A 21,697-nucleotide genomic window follows, 5' to 3' on the forward strand; every position below is an offset into this window, starting at 1 on the left:
CATAGTTGTTAACCTAATGATAGTACGCAAATAGATACTCTTCCTATCGCGACGGAAAAACTCCATATAACATGAAAACTTTTCGCAAAAAGATATACTTTTTTTTTGCAGAGAAAGTATATCAAATAATAATTTTGTATCACGTGAGAACGAAAGAATGGTTAACAAATACAGAAATTTAATTTTATCTTAAAAAGCTACATGACCTGATCGATTTTATTCGACGTATAAAAAATTGATATCTTTTGTTTTTTTTTTATATGTTTTTTAAAAAAAATTTCAAGAGGAAATTAATATGTATGACCAGTATCATACGAATATTTCGTCGTAAGAACTTCGGCGAATAGATCCTGCGAGTATTATTTGTTTGCTCCGCATAATTCACGGTTTTTTCCCCAAGAGACGCAGTATCCCATTCAATAATATAACAAAAAAATTCTTTAGAGCGACGCGCAAAAAGAAGTTGAATGAGCATTGTAAGAGAAGATGGACTTGTATAACCACACCCGTGCGGTGTTAGATGAATAAAATAGGTACAAACGCAGGTACCTCTGTTATAACATTTTTATACCTACAAAATCTAATAAAAGATGTATGCTTGATAAAAAAGATGGAATCGCGCGACGATCTATCTACTGTTAATTTTACTTCTAGGACACTTCTATGTGACGGTAAAAATAAAATTGAAATTTTTCCAGTAAAAAGAAAAAAAAATAAAACGTATCAGTAAAAATATTTTGCGCATCAAATAAATTTGACCTCTGCAATAATAATTAAGAAAAAAAAAAATAACAGATCAATTTATATTCTATAACGTCATTCGGCGATTGTTCATCATCGATTGTTCATTACATTTAGCACGGTGCATTGTATACCAAGGACATGTATTACTTATTGCGTGCACGTTACTGTAGATTTTCATTTCAAAGTCTTTTTTTCTATTAGACAGTTAAATTATCTGTCACAATAGGGAGTACAGGTCTGTTACATATATATATATATATATAAGGTAATTACGGACATAAAAATCCGGAACGAATTATTGGGAAAAATATAATTAATATTGCAAAGTATGAGTATACACAACACGACGTTAAATTTATAAATTATCAATATGAAAATTGTAAAATATTCACAACACTTAAAGTATATATATTTTCATATTTTATTATATATTTTATGTATTTTTATATTTTCATTATTTCCTTATTTTAGATCTGTTTAAAGAGTTTAAAGAGTGTTAAGATAGATATCTAAATATATTTTGTACATATGTAGTGTAACTTAATTATAATAAAAATAATATCTTAATTCGAGACTCGCACTTTGGTACATTTGTGTTTGGTATGAGTGACTAATAAAACTGTTAAAACTGATTTGTAATTCAAAAAATTGCTTCCAAGGTTTACGCGATATTATGCAAGCAGTGCTCGCGAACTATGCCGTAATCAGCACAGGTAAGCGGAAAAGAAAGATAGACAATATATCGGATTTCTAACAAGGCTAAACTCAATATTCGGTGAAATATAATAATCAAGCGGATTTTATGGAATATACTTTATAAAACGCATCTCTAATTAAACATTCTTGTCATTGTTTACAGAAAGCGATATATGCCTGCCGAGAGCAAACATTGCCAATCAATATAGAACATTATTTGAGAGAGTCATTACTGTCGTACATCCGATACGCTTATAAGTGCACATCCATGATTGCTATTGGATGCAAATCAAGTAAACGATGATATACAAAAGGATTAAATAAAGAACTCAAGAACAAGGTGGAAAGGTTACGTGACTTATTGCATAACTTAATGAAACTACTGCGACCTACTCTGCATATGTGTATATATTACAGGTATGTCTACAACACCTATGGGTAAATTTCAAAACATTATATCCAAAGATAGCGTTGAATGACATCACGGAGTGATATCGATCCCCGTAGCCAATGACGTCAAGAACTTGGCCAAGAATATGAGAGAGAATGGAAGAGAGAATAAATCAATCTTTTTAAAAGTCAAATATATATATATGATAAAATCTATAAAATAAAATAAAATAAAATAATCAGAAATAGAAATAGCGAAAAGGGAAATTTATTATATTTATTTTGCTCTCAATATTTTCGGTTCGTATTCCAAGATACTTCAATTTCGAGTTCAGCAAAGAACTCTTTTGCTAAGTAATTATCCCAACGAAAGTGACTTTTTCTCCTCGGCTAGCAAATAAAGACCCGAAAGGGATAAGACGCTGTCTAGAGCCATCACTAGGATAAGGGCTGCTGGGGAATCTCTCGAAGCGGTTATGACAGAGGTGCTGACGCACGAGAAGCTGCGCGAGCGTACGTCTTTGCTCTTGGAGCAAACAACAAAATTCGATCGATGACGCAAGTTGTCATTTAAACTACTCTTGCCATCTTCTTGACAGAAGCGCTAAGTTCAAATAAGCCATATTAAAATGTGCGTCACTGAACAACGGAATGAAAAACATTTTCATCCACTTGATGCTAAAGGGTCAATGGAAATACGCATACAAAACAATTATCGTTTCGAAATAACAAATTATGACGTAGGTTTGCAAATATCAAATTTTTATCTCTAAATTTGCATTCATCAGCAACCCTTGTTGGAAAAAGCTAGTGATTATCTGCTATACTGCGCATCTGTCAACGACTGATACAAATCAAGCATGCTTAAGAATTTATATAAAATACGCTTTATCAATCTCAGTTGACATTTAATTAAACCCGAATAAAGTTTTTTTTTATGACAAGGAAGGTTTGAAAATTTATCTGAAAAAATCGTACCGCGATGTGTCGAATAATTTTAGTCGAATTAAATTTTAATATTTCTTCTGTCTCTTTCTCTCTCCTCGTCACCTTTATAATATAACAACAACACTGGCTGTCCAGCTCTCTCCACCGTTTGAAAAGGGTCGGCCGGCTGGCGTATGCGCGTACATGCACAATTACCTCGGCCAATCGGGGGACCGAACCACCGGTAGAATGAACCTTCGTCGCGCTAAACACACGTCGATGTCGCTCCAGAGGTGCCCGTTCCGTAGGCTCGTTCCCTCGCGCACGTCGTCGCGCACTAGCGGCAGCTCAGTCCGATATCGACGTCCGAACGAGGCGCATATCCCGAGCCACACACGTTTGCGAAATTTTACGCGCCCTTGGCCGTCCGTGCTTCTCGCATTTCTGCTGATGGAAGATAGAACAACGAAGCACGTAGAGAAAACGGAGGCAGCTTCTAAAGCACAGTAAGTGCAAGAAGTGATACATACATGGGTACCAAATGCCCTACGAGTTTCGCTCTTCAACGATACACACGCGTCCGCTGCGACGTCAATCCTACTCGTCCCAAGACTATACGGTTTAAATAATAATTCACCCGGCCCAGTGTGAGTTATTCTTCGATCGAGTATTTCTATTGGTATTTGAAACAACCACCACGACGACGACGACGAGCGCAACGTCAACGACAACAACGTCTTCCTCGCGTGCCGAGTCAAGCCGAGGGAGACGAACTATAATGCTGAATTTGTGACTTCCATTTATACAGATCCAATGCAAACGGCAGCGACTTAAAGAAACTCCGACTCGCATGAAATACGAAGACTGCTACTGTGGATTTTTGGCTAAAGCTGAAGAGGCGCTGATTTAACGGCTGACGAGAGGATATCTTCGTGAAGAAATCGAGCTATTTTAGATTTCAAATATACTATACATCGTACCGGCAGCTTCGAGAAGCCAGAAATTGTAATCTCCTCACGTCCCTCTTTCTATCAACCATCTCTCTTTCTCTGTCTCTCTCTCTCTCTCTCTCTCTCTTTCTATACTTCTCTCTAACTCTATCCCTCATTTATTTCGCTTCCGCGCCGAGGATCGATCGATATTTCGTCCTGACTGGTGGCTATTAACGACACGCGTACTTTTCATTCGCCCCCTCCTATTCCGTTTTTCACGCTACGATTGCTTCCAAACGTAACGTAAGGTGTAACTACCCCTACCCCCATTGTCGATTCTTCCATCAATGTCAGGTAGCGCGTGCTAGCCCCGCGTATCCTGCATCATCGGTGGTCGATATCCTTCGATAGCTCCGACTATAATACTCCGGTTTACTCGAGTCGGAAGAGTCGCGGATACCCTCGTATAACATCGCACCAGGCGGTGCTCGATTTTTATCGGGTCACCTACGAGAGCCACCCACCCACTCTGTTTCCACCAGTTCCTAGCCTATCCTATGACGTATCCTTTCTCATACCTCGCAGCCTTTTCATCCTGCCGCAGTCGGAAGCTTCTACGTGGTCGTGTATGAGTCTACAGTCAATAAAAAATACTGTCGAGGCACACGAGTAATCAGGAAAAGACGAGGATAAAAAATTCAGAGATATAAATTTTCGGTTTTCATCGATAAATTGTACATATATAACACTGAAGAAGAAATTATTATCGGTTGTTCCTCGAGGGAAAACCGATCTCGATATTTTTACGGACACAGCAGCACTGTTGACACTATTGCAATTAAATAATAAAAAAGATAACTACTGTTACTGTTATTATTGTTAACCGTTATTGTTACCCCCGTTGTTGTTATATTATCCGCTGCTAAATCACGGCGGTGATAGTAACAGTGACAACGGTCGTCGAAAAGCCCCGCGAGTCTACGTAAAAGACACGTTTGCGTGAGACACACGTGTTTCTTCAAATCGTGTCGTTAATCAAAAAAGTCTATTGACAGAAGAGTAACAGGGAGAAGAGCGATAAACGAGAAAGGAAATAAACAGGCGGCAGGAAGTGGCACGTGGGGTCGCGACGTATCTCCACGAGAGCAAACAAACAAGGAGTGTGCTGAGGATCTCAATTAAGTACGTCATCCGCGAGAGAAGGGTGATCGATTTTTTGTGTATTTGTTGGGACCCACGGGAGAATGGTAGTCGAAGCCGCGACGAGAAATGGGCGACGAGAGCTGGCACCTTTAAATGACCGTCGCCAACCGGCCCATAACGTGACGATTGTGACAACAGGAAGTCAAAATGTCACTGGCTCAATCTCGCAGGAGACGAAGGAGGAGAATAGGGCGGCATGGAGCGGCAAAATGCAATTCTTTCTCAGTATTATCGGGTACAGCGTGGGTCTCGGCAATATCTGGAGGTTTCCTTACCTGTGCCAACAGAACGGAGGTGGTGAGTAATCTAATCGATACAAGGATTATATTGTAGAATAATTTGGCGCGCTCACACACACACACACACACACACACACACAAAACTGATGCACAAATATAAGAGCGATCGTGTGGATGTACGAGCTGACAAAATTATGGCTAATTAAAAATTATTAAATGTATAACAAACGTAATATTATTTATACACTCTCTCCTTTTTATATAAAATACATATATACACACTGCTTGTGTGTGTGTGTGTGTGTGTGTGTGTGTGTGTGTGTGTGTGTGTGTGTGTGTGTGTGTGTGTGTTATAACATTGTTGATAAGCTTCATGTTTTTATTTTTGCGACCTTGGTACATCAAGTGACACCTCAAAGTTTTCTTGAATCATACACGTATCAATAGTTAGCTAGGTAAACTTCAATTTTTCACATGTATGAACACATACATATATAACGTATACATAAATTATCCCTCACAGCATCCATGTTAATACAGTGTCAAGATAGAAACACCTTTTTTTCTCGTACGCACTATAAAGTAACGCGCGACAATGTATACCTGCAAAATTAAATTTCTTGTGTCCAATATACATACATGTAGAAAAAAATTAATAAATTAAAGGGAAAGTTATTTCGTGCAAGCTTTGCAAAATTCCGATCTCCGAAACTTCTGATCTAAAAACTTGACTTTATAATTTTTTTTGAATTGTTACATATATATACTACATATATATATAAAAAAAAAAACTTTGTTAAAATTCATTTTGTCTCATTTGGCTCTTCTTTAGATATTTCTGTACATGTGTAAAAAATATTTAAATAATTATCAGATTTTGAAAAGTATAAAGTGCAATTTATGACTTTACATATTTCATTATTTGTATCGGATATGCGGACAAGTGTTGACAGCATGCATGCCATAAGTTGTCGCAAAAATATTGCATACAACATTGGAAGTAGTTCTTGCAACTTGCAGTCGACGCCAGCCTCTACGGCGTCGGATGTAAAGCGAAGAAGAGCAGGGACAAGGTTGTACGATACGAGGGCAGTGGAGCCAGTATAGCACACGGCTAACTATACTAGTCAACGACTATTTTCAGGTATCCCACGCCGACGTTAAATATAACTGCTACGAAATATTCCGTGCGTTCGCGCTCTTAAAGGCATTCTTATGCGCTCTTATCTTAATTTCAACGATTAACAGAACGATTAATGTGCTCAACGGCTACGATAAAACAGTCATATATACATATAATTTTGATATATATATATATATATATATTTTTTCATTTATTTATTTATTTATTTATATTTATTTTTTAATTTACTAGTAAAACTTTTCACATTTTTTTCTCTTCTCTTGAGAAAATTATTTAATATATCAATATAAATAAAAAAATTACTAGAATTGCATATTGAAAAATAAATATACTAAATCATATGCCTGAAGGCTTTTATTATAATTTATATGACGTCAAAAGGTTTTTCTCGCGTGACCAATTCAATTTTTATTATCTCGGCAATTCTTTTCAAACCATTTAATATATTTCTATTTTTAAAACGTAATAACTCTATATGTGTGTAATATTGTTTTTATTATATTTTATAATTTTAATGAATATCAACTTTTTTATTTTAATATAAAAGAAAAACGAATTATAACTTGGTTTTAAAAGACAAACTATTTTTCATTTTTTCATAAGTAATAAAAAATAATATACTAGTAAAAAGGTAGTATATAAATGTGGCACAGTATTTTTTGCGTGGAAAAGTACCGAGTATATACTTGAAGGTATACTTTACTACAGTTTATAGACTCTTTGTTATACATATGCGAAGGTTAATAAATCTCTGTCTGGAAAAGCAGCATTGTGTGCAATCATATATCGCATATATTGTGAAAAATTATCGCCTAAAAAATCAAAATCTAAACCTAAATATATCCGTTCAAATATCTTATTTAATTAAGAACCAAATTAATTATCGAGAGAGAGAAATGTCAAATAACATTCTGTCTCAAAATACATTTCGTATAATTTAAATTATTTATGTAATTCAGTTAAAAATATAGTATCGCGATTTATATATATACATTGTATACTATATATAAAACGAAATAATACCAAATCAATACAAAAGAAAGACATCTGTTATTCATCAAGATAAAGTTAGTTCAAGGTTGCACCTGATTTAATTCAACCTGACGTGAAAGGTCGATTAACCGCAAGTGCTAAAAGACATACGCATTAACAGCTTGACATTTTGTTTAGTACCGCATAAAATACGAGTACAAAATATAAACTCATATATAACATACTCATATATTGCAATCTGGACAGATTTTATGAGCATGAATTTTTCGCCCGAGAAAATATGGTTCGTTAACTAACAATAGCGTAAAGCTCCTGCTCTCTCGCACGTTGAATTATTTTAAGCCCAATTTCGGAGAGCACCTTTTCTTATCGCAATCGCGAGAACGAACAGCTATTTAGCATACATCTACTTTCGCGGATGTGGGTAGGTAGATAGGTCACGAGAGGTATACGCGGGTGGCCCTCGCGTGATTATGACGTAGGAGTTTATATGCACACCGAAATCATATCGGTTACCATCCAGCAACTGCGCAGATCGAGCTTTCGTTACTATTCAAACACCCACCTCGTTACTATAGGTAATACTTTAATCTAAAAATCCGTCATCAAAGTCACCAGGCACTTTACTTCAAGAGATCACTAGAGATTCAGAATTAAATATTTTAATTCTGAATATTTCGTTATAACTTCGCAGGATTAAATGGAGCAATAAAACAAAATCACGCGAGAAATTAAAATATCGTGCTTGTTTCAAAATATGAATTTAAAATGAGTTGGAAAAATAAACTTTCATAAATTAAATATTATACATCAAATATACGATAAAGTTTGCTGACTCTTGTATTATTTTTAAGTGAAAAGAATTCTCGAGTTTGTCAAACTGACAAAATCTTTTTTTTTTTTTTTTTTTTTTTAAGTATGAATTTAAAACGAGTTGGAAAAGTAAGCTTTCGTAAATTAAATATTATATATTACACGAAAAAATTTTCTGAAACTTTGTGTTATTTAAATAAATAGAAGGCATTCTCAAATCTGTCAAACTGACAAAAGCTTTTTAAAACGAGTTTGAAAAGTAAACTTTCGCAAATTAAATATTATACATCAACTGTACGATAAAACTGAATCTTGTCAGACTGATAAAATCTTTTTTTTAATATAAAATTACAACGAATTAGAAAAAAACTAAGTTTTCACAAATTATAAATATTATAATCTACATCAATAAATATACATCAAACACACATAAAATTCTGCTGAATATTGTATTATTTGAAAAAAAGAATTCTTGAATTTTTTTTTAATATGAAATTAAAACGAGTTAGAAAAAAAAAGTTTTTTTTTCACAAATTATAAATATTATACATCAAACACACGTAAAATTCTGCTAAATCTTGTATTGTTTTAAAAAAGGAATTCTCGAATTTGTCAGATCGATAAAATCTTTTTTTTTTTAATATAAAATTACAACAAATTAGAAAAAAAAATAAATTTTCACAAATTATAAATATTATACATCAAACACACGTAAAATTTTGCTGAATATTGTGTTATTTAAAAAAAAAGAATCCTTGAATTTTTTTAATATAAAATTATTTTAAATAAAGAATTCTCGAATTCGTCAGAGTGGCAAAATTGCAAAGTAGTCGGTTTCAAAGTTTAGTAAGAAAAATTTTAACTGTAAATCGCTGAATCAACGATTGAATTACGCGATACGCTTACTCATACATGAATAAAAAAACTTTAGACGAAAAGGACTCTTCTTTCAATGGAAATTTCCTCGTTGCGCCTCGTATCGCGGCCGCGTCCGCGTCGCTGAACGCCTATCGATCGATCCATACCACTGTGTAACGGAAAGCACGCGACGACCTAACATCTGCCGCAGCTCTTTCTCTCTTTCTCTTTCCCTCTTTCTGTTTCGCAGCTCTAAAGTATAATAATAGCGGCTTTAAACGGAGAGTCTGCGTTACGAACCATTGACATGTTAAACGTCAATGTATAACATCGGATTATACCGATGACGTTGCCCCATCGAGGCTCATCGTAAGATCCTTAAGAAGAATATCGTTCGAGAGATCGATATATCTAGTTTAGCACATTTTAATTTTATCTAACTTAATCAATTTTATCCGTTTCTATTTTTTTCATTATTCATAGGTAAATTAAAAGTTAATATGTCGAAAGTTATTTAGACTCAAGTTCAATTAATCAACCTATCATCGAGCTAAAAATGTTGCTGTTTATACAAACACAAATTAGTGTAAAAACAGGTAGATATTAATGTATCGTAGCTTGCAATTTTCTCTTTAGCACTAATTTGCATTTGTATGGATATCAAAAAGATTGTTCAAGTGGTAGAATGGCTGAACGGGTTAGGACTTAGGTTGCTCGATCAATACAAGGCGCTCCAGCTACGACCGCGAAACTAGACATATAAAGGCAAAGGGAGAGAGGGAAGTGTTGGGAACAAGGGAAGATGCAAAAAAGCGCGGATAATGCGATATTATAAAAATAATTTAAACACACGTGATGTTAACACTTGGCTGACAAAGTAAAAGAAACACATGATTTGAAAATTATGGTTTGGATAAAAAAAAAAAAGATATACTATATTTAAAACCTTGTGTTAAATGTATAAAAAAAAATCGTAATCGAGGTGAGAAAATTATAGTCCTATAATATTGTATGCAATGATTTTTCTAGAAATAATCCTTACTTTTTCTCCCCTCTCTCTCTCTCTCTCTCTCTCTCTCTCTCTCTCTCTTTCTGTGTTACAACACAATTCACCGGCGTGCAAATGTATTCGTACTGGATATGATACAAGCACATTATCTGTCTAGCAAATAAGACACATACTAAATCAGATATCAAGTTAGTTTATTTAGCATATCTTTCGCTTACTTAGAGATCTTACGTATGAATTCTGCTTTATATATATTCTGTCTTACGTATACTCATAATCTTCACATGCTGCAGAAATTGCAGTTTAAATTTTCAAAGAGGAACGTTAAAATTTATGGATTAAGCAAAAAAGACGATATGCATGATATGCCAAAAATATGCCAATATATTAAATTTTTCTACATACGATTCAGAAAGAAAATCTCGATCGAATAATGAATAACAATCGTCGCAAAATATTTGTTACTGTCAACAAGCAAAATATAAATATCTTCACCTAGTCCTGACTTTGCCTTATATTTCCTTTGTTAAATCGAAATCTCGACAGATCTGGATTTGCAAATGGAAATAAAAATGGAAATTTCGCGCCCACTCTCTGTCTTCCAGAAAGATATTTCAAAAGAGATCCTCCATCTCTTTTGTCTCATTCAACACTTGCTCGCGAACAATATAGCATTGTAATGTTTTACTATAAATATCTGTGTAAGAAAAAAAATAATATAATGCGGCTAAAAAGCGATATTTGCGTGTGTACATTTTAGGTGCCTTCCTCATTCCTTTTTTCGTGATGCTCATCTTAGAGGGTGTACCCCTCTTCCTAATCGAATTGGGTCTCGGACAACGTATGCGACAGGGTGCCCTGGGCGTTTGGAACACTATACATCCTTGGTTGGGTGGTATAGGAATCGCGTCGTGCATAGTGACGTTTTTCGTTGCGCTTTACTACAACGTAATTATTACTTGGTGCTTCTACTACCTCTTCAATTCGCTCGAGGTAAGCAGATCGATAATGTTCGTAGCGGCGATTGACGCCACGGTAATCTGCGTCGAGACATCTTAAGTATAACTCTCTCCCCCTTTACTTGATATCCCAGTTTATCCCAGTTTAGATTCTTGAATAGATAATATAAATTTATGTAATAGGTAAACACGTGTTGTTGTTTATTAAAAGTAAAATCTACTAATATTTTCAATAGAAATTATATATTTTTTATTAAAGATTAGAGAAAAACTAAATTATATAAGAAATTATTTTTATTGCAAGCAATTAAAAGAAATTAATAAAGTCTGTTGTCCTCGACTGCAATTACCGATGGCGTCGCGTATAATATTTTTCAAGATATTAATAACGTTTATTTATTTTTCATGTTTCAATTAGGCTGTCACGATCAAATTCGGTGTAAGTACCCCTTTCTTCTAAACAATGAAAATTAATACGGCATCGTTTTGCTTATTATTGGCGCTATATTGCATAAATGATAGTATACATGCAAATTTCATCACGATTGTGGCACTCTCAAAGTGCCGCGTTGGCTTTTACAGCGCAATAACGGTATGCTCGTTAAAACGTATATTGATGATCTATTTGCATATTCTGACGCAACTAGGAATCACTGCCGTGGGCGAAATGCCCGGAATTGGACGGGAAGCCGGTCGAGGAATGTGTCAGGAGTTCGGAGACCGCGTATTTTTGGTACAGGACTACCTTGGATGCGGCACCGTCGATCGAGGACGGTCAAGGTCTCAAATGGTGGATTGTCCTTTGCCTTTTGCTCAGCTGGGTCATCGTGTTTTTCATCGTTATGAAGGGCATACAATCGTCCGGCAAAGTAAGATTGTGTCACGCTCAAAGTTCAACGTCGATCGATTAGCTGTCGCGAATCGTTAAAGAACGATTGCTCTCGATTCCTATATAGTGTCGCAAATAAATGAATATTATTTTTTTTTTCATTATTATTCCCTTTCAGGTGGTATATTTTACGTCCCTGTTCCCGTATCTCGTCCTGACCATCTTCTTCATCCGTGGGATAACATTGAGAGGTGCGGGCGCCGGGTTAGCGCACATGTACACGCCAAAGGTGACGATCGATTCCGTTCCAATTTCATGGAGGCGAGCCACGAGGTCAAGATACAAAGTGCCACGGATATTAGAAAATGACATTTACATTATTCTTTCAAGGTGGAGAAACTGTTGGAGCCGACGGTCTGGCTTGACGCGGCAACCCAGGTCTTCTACAGCTTCGGTCTGGCATTCGGTTCCCTGATCGCGTTCGGCAGCTACAACACTCCTAACAACAACTGCGTGAGGGATGTGATCCTGGTGAGCGTGTGCAACGCGTTTACTGCCATTTATGCGAGCGTTGTCATTTTCGCCATTTTGGGGTTCAAGGCAATGTCAAACGTGGACAAGTGCGTCGCCAGGTAATGCGACCGCAAGCGCGGCCTTCGTTTCTAAATTCGCCATCGCGAAGAGAGTAGTGAAAATCGTCCACGGCTGCGGAGATCTGTATCTTTAAACGGCTGAATGATAACTGTTGCCGCTTGTTCGAGAGATGCGTCGTCGCTCTTTTAACAGTGTTACGCTATACATATTAATATAATTAAATAAACATAAATTACGTGAATAGAGATGTTTTAATTAAATTAAGTCGTGTAAAAATCAATTCCCCATTATTAACGTATAACAAATCACGTTAATATGAGGCTGATTGAATTAAAATAATTGCAGAAAATAAATCCCACACATGTTATTATAATCCACGCGGATTTACGTTCTCATCACAATTTAATTTAATTTAATTGTAAACGTCAGACGGTTGAGCATTTAGAAGCGGGAGGGATTGAATCATAATGGGACGGGATATGCTAATCGCTGATGTGGCGATCAACGAAGGGACACAGAAGATATATTAAATCGCTTTTATTTTAGCGCGAAGAATATTCTGGTGGATAATGGGCTGTTGAACGCTTCGACCCCGTTCGACTTCGAGGACTACGAACTCTACAACTCTAAGAAAATCTTCGACTCTTTGGAAATGAAAGACATAACGTTAAAATCGTGCAGTATCGACAACGAATTGGACAGCGTGAGTAAAACGCACGACAATCCCATGAACTTGTCGAGAGCGTACAGCTCAATGAAATGATTAAATGATGATTGCTTTCAGGCTGCCGAGGGTACCGGATTAGCTTTCATCGTATTTACACAAGCGATCGTGGAATTACCGGGTGCGCCGTTTTGGTCCTGCATTTTTTTCCTGATGCTTCTGGCCCTCGGTCTCGGCTCACAAATCGGAATACTCGAAGGCATGCTTTGCGTGATCTTCGACATAGATCTCTTTAAAAGAATAAAGAAGCAATATATGACGGGTGAGAGAGATTTATTCAATTATCATTCATCAGTTTCATCGGCTTGGTCGAAAAATTTCGTACGCAAAATTATCTGCTTTAATCATCTAATTCCCCGATTCAGGTGTCGTCTGTGTCGTTTGCTTTTTCGTGGGGCTCATCTTCTGCACGGGTGCCGGAGAATACTGGCTGAAAATGTTTGACAGCTTTGCCGGTACAATCGGCCTGGTTATGGTCGCTCTGATGGAAATGATCTCCGTGGTCTTCATATACGGTCACGAAAAGTAAGTCGAAATCCGCTTTGCTTTTCATTCAACGAAACGGTCCATCGATTTAACTAACAGTCGCGTCAACAATCGCTGCGCAGGTTCACCAAGGACATCGAGGAGATGACAGGATACAGACCGGGAGCTTATTGGCAAATCACGTGGCGATTTCTCGCTCCCATAATAATGGTTTGCATTCTAATATCGAGCATCGCCTCCATGTTCATCAAGAAACCACAATATTCGGCATGGAATGCGACATTGGTAAGAAATCATGAGATTACAACAAGTACATGTAATTATATTATCTCGTAATAATATCCCTCCATATTTTTAGGGTGTGGCAGAACCTACGAGTTATCCCAGCTGGGTGCTGGGGATCGCGGCCGCCATCATTTTCGCGGGTATCGCGCCGATTCCGATCGTTTTTCTCTTGCGACGATTCCAGTGCGTGAAACTCGACGTGGATATCCATCAAGGCAGCATTCGTCGTATCGACACTACCGTTTCCACTAAGGAAATGATGGGCGACGTTGACGTGAGTAAAGCTTGTTCGTATAATCGTAGCAATCGTGTGTCTTTATATACGTAGAGATCTAATGAGTTATGATCGTTGAAAATTGTATGATAAAGGAAGAAGATGCGAGAAGAAATGTTTCCTGTAAAGATAGCGTTGTGGCTTGTGATCGTTCGTAATGGAATGTGTCTAAAATTCGCGACAAACAGTTCATTAAAACTGGACGCGAATCAAAGATAGACGCACGTTGTCCATTTTCCTGTGAAGATTATTGTTTTGGACGCAAGTAGCGTTGTTCTTACCCCTTAAAATAACTGTTTCAGCCGAGTAGTGTTGTTTCCCTATCCGATAGATTGTCTATTAAAGCCGTGTAGCGGCTTAATTAGCGCACCACGGGCTGACGAATAACTCGTGCCTATTTAATCGCAATATTATCTCGCGCGATTAAACAAACAAACTCGTAAAAAATGTGACGTCGGTAATCGTCTTGTAATTCCTTATGACGCAAGTTGTTTCTCATGGTGAGCCAATTAAGCATCACACGAGGTGTCTAGGTAACTCACATTTGAACGTACGATCTGCAGTTGTAGGTAAGCATCCATTCTCTGTCTGTGGTAACCATCGATTACTCGATATCCCCGTAGCTACGTTATATACACGTGAGTCTGCAGTATCAACTTTTGGGAATGCATCCTCATGAATGTTACTTTTAGTGCATTCATCGTCACACGATGTTAGCGTGCATTGCAGATTAATTAAGCGCGGCTCTAATATTCTGTTTTCTTTACCACGCGATCAAGTCATACTCACACGAGTTCAACGTCGCGATTAATACTCTGCACGATTGAATAACGAAAGGAAACCATATCGATACAAATTTAATATAACACACTTCATGACAAAATATCATCAGCATCCGTAGAATGCATGATTAGACTTTCCTTATAAGTCAACAGATGATGCAGAGAGTTATAATGATAACAGTACAATTTTCTTTATTAAACAAAATTATTTTATATGGAAACAATTTTTGAATTTAAACCACATTTAAGTGGCTAAATTTATGTATTCAAATTCTATTTTTACGGCACATTTAATGTAAATTCATATCGGAATCCACGAAACTTTCATAATCGGCATATAAACTATATAGAAATAAACTTTGCAAAGTGAACATGATAAAATTATTGTGATAAATTTATATCAAAGAAATTGTCATAAAAAAATGTGAGATATATACTTGTATAAACTCCAATAATGCATTGAATCACCATGCTTGCTTTTGGTAAGTATACGTGTCGACAAGTTTGATCTGAATTTAGCATGTCAAACATGAGAATCTTTCATCCATTCATTAAGATTCACGGTATGCTTCACCAGGAATGAAGAAACACTCATGTATACATAGGATAGTACGATTGATCGGTTGAGAATTAAAAGTGGTCTGTCAATTATTAAATTACGTGATCGTTACATCGTTCTTTTTCACATTACACGGAAATAAGAAGTAGCAAGTAGCTGAAGAGCACAACTATTTATGAATCTTCGATCACGAGCTAAAAATTTGTAACTTTCGAGAGACGAAAGTTCATAAATAGCTTGCGTTTAGAAATATGTACTACGTGGGCGCGGACGGAAACTGAACAGAAGTCTATTCAAAATATAGATCACTTACGATACTGAACCCTTCGATTTTTTTCCTCGAAACTACGATCACACCTTAAGAAATAAAAATTCAGATAACTTTTATTTTCAATTGCAGTTTACAGAGATAACTTGACAAACTGTGATTGAAAACAAGTTATTTTGACCCTATATTTTTATTCTGAAAATCAAGACCGTGGCCTCGTCTACTTCTCTTAGCCTTAGCTCGCACAATTCTATAAATATCTAATATCGTTAATTAACTTTCAGCTTGATGAATATCACGACCGGCTCGAGGACTTCCCGGAAGAAGACGAGGACATTAATAGCGATGATGACGATACAAACAATGTACCGGCCATGAGCAAACTCGCCAAGAAAGCAATGCAGGGCAGAGCTTTCAAAATGGAAGTAATGAACTTTTAAGAGCGCATAATATCGACGTGACTTACACTGTTTGTTTTGCGAGCCATTGCGGGCTAAAGATATCGGCAATGATTATATAAAAACTAATTATGGTTCGTGCTAAATTATAATCAGTCAATGTGTTTGCGAGATAAGCTCACTTCACACATTATTACAGAAAAACGTAGACACATAGATATTTACAATATCGATTATTAATTTGTAAACGCTCTTACGGGAAATTAGATTTCAACAGAATAATTTATATGTTACAAACGGGAGTCAAATTTTCGACAAAGATTAAGTTTCTGATTTTAAATCTTTAACTTTGAAGATTCCACAAGATTGGTCTTTATATATACTGCAGTCATTGACGTGTCAGACTGTCATGTCGGAACCATGCGTCCTTAAGATGAAATGTATCGAGCAAACAAACAACGAACGAGCGCGTAGCGTGAATGCTCAAGTTTACTTAAAATTTTCTTTGATGTACCACGATGATGAGCGAATCAGATCAGATGCAAATGGACCACTAACCCAAGTGTTTTGCGCTTGCATCCAACATGATTTACACATGTCGAAGAATTTAACATTCACATGTAAATTCACATTCGTCGTTGGTTTGCTCGGAAAGTAGGGTGTGTCGATCCCGATCTTTTCGTATAAACGTAAAATTTAGATAGACATAGGATGAAATCGTTACAAATCGAGCTCAATCTGTCGGATCGAGACGCCATTTAGGAGCAATACGATAATACGAAGTAAATTTTAGAAAAGTGTAGAGCGCGCCCGAGAGTGACCAATTTGCAGGTAAAATCGTGAGTCACCAGACGGAATACGGTAGATGCATATATATAGGGGACAAAAAATAAATAGCAACGAGAGAATAGAGAGCGTTCTGGCTTCTGTCATGGCTTTAGTCATCGCGTGATACGGAGACGATCTGACGCGGGATCGTTGAATTCGTCCGAGTCAATTCGATTTTAATTGAATAGCGCGATTCTTTTTTTGTTTTCTTCTCATTAGAACGTAGTAGTTTGATCTTTCCAATGCGAGAAACGTCGGAAAGACTAGACAATAAAATGGAACGTAGTCGAGTTGTTAGTCGAACGTAAACGATTTGTTTACTGCTCTATCTACCCAGAATGAAATGTGTATGCTTTCGACTCCTCCGAGGTTCTACCTTTCGCGTATCATTGCAGTCCAGACATGATCGACCTTGGCATCAAATATTCCGAAAGAAATAAGTCTCGGTTTAATGCTATTTTTTAGTATTTTTGTCTAGTAAAGCACTTTTGAAATACAAAGTGATCTTTTACGGAAAGAAGAGAAACCAAAGAGATTAAACCATATATATATATATATATTAATTGAAAACACTTATATATTATAAATATACATGTAACATGTTTTCGAATTTTCGAAAACACATAATACATATATTCTGTATATATTTGGTTTTAAAAAGTGAATTAGTTTAATATTTCGTAAAAAATTGAAAGATTATTTTCGAAACACGATGGAAATACGGTCGATCAGATCTGCATTATTCAATCTCGTTCAGCAAACAAATTATGTATTACGAATAATATTACGTAAACGAATTACGTCACAAGTACGATTACTCAAACAGGCTACTTAAGTTGAGTTGACTGTTTTTTTTCTAAATTTCACTCGTCATTAACTGTGACCAAATAACATTGTTAAGTTAATAATTAAAAAGCGTCAAAGCATTGTTTTAATACTAATTTCGCTAAAAAAAAAAAAAAGAGTATTCATGGCGTCACGCGGTGCCATTATATATATGCGAACGTGACATTTCGAGAAAATACATTATCGGTGCAGAAATATATCGATATACTTACACTGTGGTATCGTGTTGTGTACGAGGTATCTCGCCCATATTCGCGGGACCTTTGCTGTTCCAAGATAAATTTCTCTTTCGAAGTAGCCCCCTCGCCGGGCGTGTTGTTTGGCTGGTCCAGCTATTTTGGATACTGGAAATACTCTGCGTACTGATTCCGCGTTTATAGAAATACTAATAATCGACGAGTGATCGAGTACGCCAAGTTCCATCTCCTAAGTTCTCGTAAGACACGATGTGAATAATTCGAATAACCGTAATGTCAATAATAAAGAGTGATTGCGATCCGCGCGGGGATCACATTTGCTGTGCAAACTTCGCGAAATATACTTTCGTGTAATATATACAATATATGTACGTTACGATCTAAGCTCGGAAACGCCACTGTGTGATCATCCTCTGTCCTATTTATATTGTACATACTTTAAACTGAGATCAATTAACTGGACAAATCAGTGAGACTGTGTACAATTGTGTCGCGATTAATTCGCGAACACTGACAGAATAGAGATTAAAAGGTCGGTGCTGTTAAAGCGAGCGCGTTAAGCGAAAAGCGCTCGTAAGGAAAGTAACAACGGTAACAATGTAAAATAAAAGCCCTAGGAGCGAGAGATTATTATTATTATTATTATTATTATTATTATTATTATTATTACATATTAATGACATTACGAATTCGATGAAAACGTAACGCGTGTGTGCCATTGTAAATAATAACTCGGCGTTTATATGCCAACCGCATCTAAATTAATACCTCGTAAAGTACCTATTTTTTGAATCGCTTAGGAATAGTGTGACAAAGTATCGTACCTATTTACTTTCTTCTCTTTTTTCTACGTATAAAAGCGTAAAAGCCCTTTTTACTTCGTGCATGAGGGACACAAACTTTTAGAAGCTAGTCGTTTAAACTTTAAACGTCTGGACGTATGTAAGTAAACAATGTGCGAAACGTTTTTTCCTTCGATATATGAGTTATATGATAAGCAATAGCCGTTCCAAAGAAGTCGACGAGATTTCTCGTCGACTTCGTGTAAAACATATACATATGACTCAACACAAATACATTTTTCTCAGAATGCATTATTCCACCTGCGCATTTACACATTTCTGTTTACATTATACACTTACGTTTATAAAGAAAAGTCATACCGCGAGATCATACTATGTTTAATTCTACTTTTCACTGTACATTAAATTTCTTTTATTGAAAATGGAACACAAGAGAGAGAAAAATGCTCCGAGTTTTTCTCTAACAGAGCTTTAATTGATTTAATCAATAATAGACTCTAAAAAGTATCTAAAGATGTTGTATCATTAATATTAATTTCGAAATTCAAAATTTCTCTCTTGCAAAATTCCTACGATTTTGCTCGATAAATATGATGAAATCTTTTTACTTTCGAAAAAACACAAACATTTTTTTTATTTTATACAACAAGTATTACGTACAAGAATATATTTATTATACAAAGATCATATTGAATGATATTTTCATTTGTCTTTTAATTTATTCATAATTTTTTAAATTTTATTACAATAAAAAGAACCAAAGTATCTGAACTAATTTAAATAAATAATTGAAATATGATGTATTTATGAAATGTAATTTAATTATGGAATATAATTAATTATTGAAAACATGATTAATTTTATCGCAAATATACGAATATTGTTAGAAAATATATAAACAGGTGCAAAGGAAAAGACGCTTCCTCGTTAGAAAAAACACGACGAATTATCTCTCTCTTTCTCGAAAACTTTATTTTTTTTAATAAGAAGAAAGATATATCTGTGCTGCTTCCAAACATTGTGAGATTAATTTTGGGAAAATAAACAGTATTTTTAAAGACTCAGAGCTGTAACTTTGAATTAAAAAGATTGGTGCGTATATATGTTAATCCTCAATAAAAAATAATGTTAAATTCACGCTCACATGTGTAGAGTTTCTCTAGACCCCGGAATTCGAACTTTGCTTTTTAGCTTTTCATTTATATTTAATAAATATTTCTTTTTCTCTTCTTTTCTTGTCTTCCTAAATACTTTAGATAACATAAATATATATCAATAAAAGCAATTATCTATTAATTATCTATTATGTCTAAAAATGAATTATTTGAAAAAGAAATCTAAAAAACAAGCAAAAAATCTATGTTTGAGAGTCCTCATTACTTATTACGTCGACTTTTCTACGTCACTAGATGAAAGTTAAAGCACATTCGTCTTTTGAGACATTCCTATTTTGAAATCGAGCTACGCGTAATGTTTGTAATACATTCTTAAAAATCAACATTTAACAATTAAATTAAAGAATTTGAATACCTACAATTGCCTTTTTGGTCTACTTTGATCTACCTTTTTATCGAATAAAAGAAAATTAAATGGCACCGTTAACAAGCACAGAAAACACGCTTAATATCTTTATTTCAATATTTTTATATTTAGAGTTTCGTTTAAATGTTTGTGTGTCCGATGCGCTCGGTAATTCCTCGAAGTGATATGCATATAGTTATAAATGACATAATTAATGTTGGATAGTTCTATCTTAGACGCTATTAAAATTCAATTCAGTCACTCGGGAAAGAAAATTCTCTCCCAGGAAAAAATTTCTTTAGTTATTAAATTAGCGTATTAAATATTAAGAGAACAAAAGCGAGTATTATATTTTCATTCTTTAGGTTTATACGTGATGGTAATTATTTTAGTGCAGAGATCAATTTATAATATAGTGAGCGAGTACTTCCGATTGTGTATTTTATTACTCGACACAATACGTACATTTTTAATAGCGAGAATGTGTTCAAATCATAAGCTGTCTTTGAATTTGAACATTATCGCCGTACCTTTAGCGACTGAAACTTAGATATTTACTATGTACACAGTGTATACAAGATTCAAAGCGTTTAAATAAAAGCTTATTTATTGCCGAAACTGTGATCTCTTTAAACATATTTAATAATATTTCTAAGGAAATATTTTGATAAATTTAAGTTTTTGATTCATATATATTATTTAAGAAAGACTATAGCTGGATAAGCATACAAAAAGTGCCCGCGACGAGTTTTCACTTAACTTTATTATTTCCTGAGTTATCGAGAAAAATGTCATTTTCAGTTTTTATTTTTTTTTTTTCTGTAAATATTTCAGATGATCTCATATCGATTTTTTCCGAATACTGATCAACGAAAGACACAAAAAAAATATTTTTTTATTATTTACAGAAAAAAAAAAATAAAAGCTGATAATAACGTTTTCCTCGATAACTCAGAAAATAATAGAGTTAGGGAGCTGAAATTTTGAGGAAAAATTTTTTTTACAGTGAGAACATGACAGGTCAAATGTTATTTGAAAACTCATCGGTATTTTTAGTATGTTTATCCGGCTATAGCCTTTACATACAATTTTATAAAAATTTTACCTGAAAAACTATTACAGATTTATAAAAAACATGTCTTTATTTTGCTTAAAATTTTCGAGTTTTAAATCCCTTTTGTGTACGTGTTTACCTGCATTTATCATATATATATATATATACACACAACGTTTGCGGCTTGGTAATCTACTAGAACAGACAACAGATTTTGCCGTAAATGTTGCGTGGGAAACTCGATGATCGCATTATGCGCATCGTCAACAACATTATTGTACTGAATATGATATTATAGTGATTATCAAGGTTAATGTTTACACGTATCTAATAAAAAGATAC

The 21,697-nt window shown here is 35.1% G+C and overlaps 1 protein-coding gene across 4 annotated transcripts; it reads left to right on the forward strand.

Moving 5' to 3' along the window:
• The first annotated feature begins 2,761 nt into the window (after nt 1–2,761).
• LOC140670024 (sodium- and chloride-dependent transporter XTRP3) lies at nt 2,762–20,919 on the forward strand. 4 transcript variants are annotated; one of them, XR_012047460.1, is made up of 13 exons: nt 2,762–5,189; nt 10,709–10,941; nt 11,326–11,346; nt 11,555–11,776; nt 11,915–12,025; nt 12,127–12,368; nt 12,877–13,033; nt 13,115–13,316; nt 13,420–13,579; nt 13,663–13,825; nt 13,899–14,099; nt 14,663–14,737; nt 15,993–16,122. XR_012047460.1 is itself a non-coding variant. In XM_072900375.1 (13 exons), exons 3-13 carry the CDS (start codon nt 10,735–10,737, stop codon nt 16,146–16,148), a joined length of 1,842 nt encoding a protein of 613 aa, XP_072756476.1. In that variant the 5' UTR covers nt 5,065–5,189; nt 6,152–6,275; nt 10,709–10,734; the 3' UTR covers nt 16,149–20,919. The 4 variants fall into 4 exon arrangements, 3 of the variants coding, with proteins under 3 accessions (XP_072756475.1, XP_072756476.1, XP_072756477.1); XM_072900375.1 differs by lacking the exon at nt 14,663–14,737 and adding an exon at nt 6,152–6,275 and having other exon boundaries at nt 5,065–5,189; nt 15,993–20,919; XM_072900376.1 differs by lacking the exon at nt 14,663–14,737 and adding an exon at nt 6,136–6,275 and having other exon boundaries at nt 5,071–5,189; nt 15,993–20,919.
• Nucleotides 20,920–21,697: the final 778 nt, after the last annotated feature.

The sequence above is a fragment of the Anoplolepis gracilipes genome, chromosome 10 (assembly GCF_047496725.1).
Source record: "Anoplolepis gracilipes chromosome 10, ASM4749672v1, whole genome shotgun sequence".
Lineage (NCBI taxonomy): Eukaryota > Metazoa > Arthropoda > Insecta > Hymenoptera > Formicidae > Anoplolepis > Anoplolepis gracilipes.

Coding starts and splice junctions, on each gene's coding strand:
- LOC140670024 (XM_072900374.1), top strand. CDS start 4,934: ATGGTAGTCGAAGCCGCGACGAGAAATGGGCGACGAGAGCTGGCACCT. Junction 12,026..12,126: donor CGCACATGTACACGCCAAAG/GTGACGATCGAT, acceptor TATTCTTTCAAG/GTGGAGAAACTGTTGGAGCC. Junction 13,826..13,898: donor CGGCATGGAATGCGACATTG/GTAAGAAATCAT, acceptor CCATATTTTTAG/GGTGTGGCAGAACCTACGAG.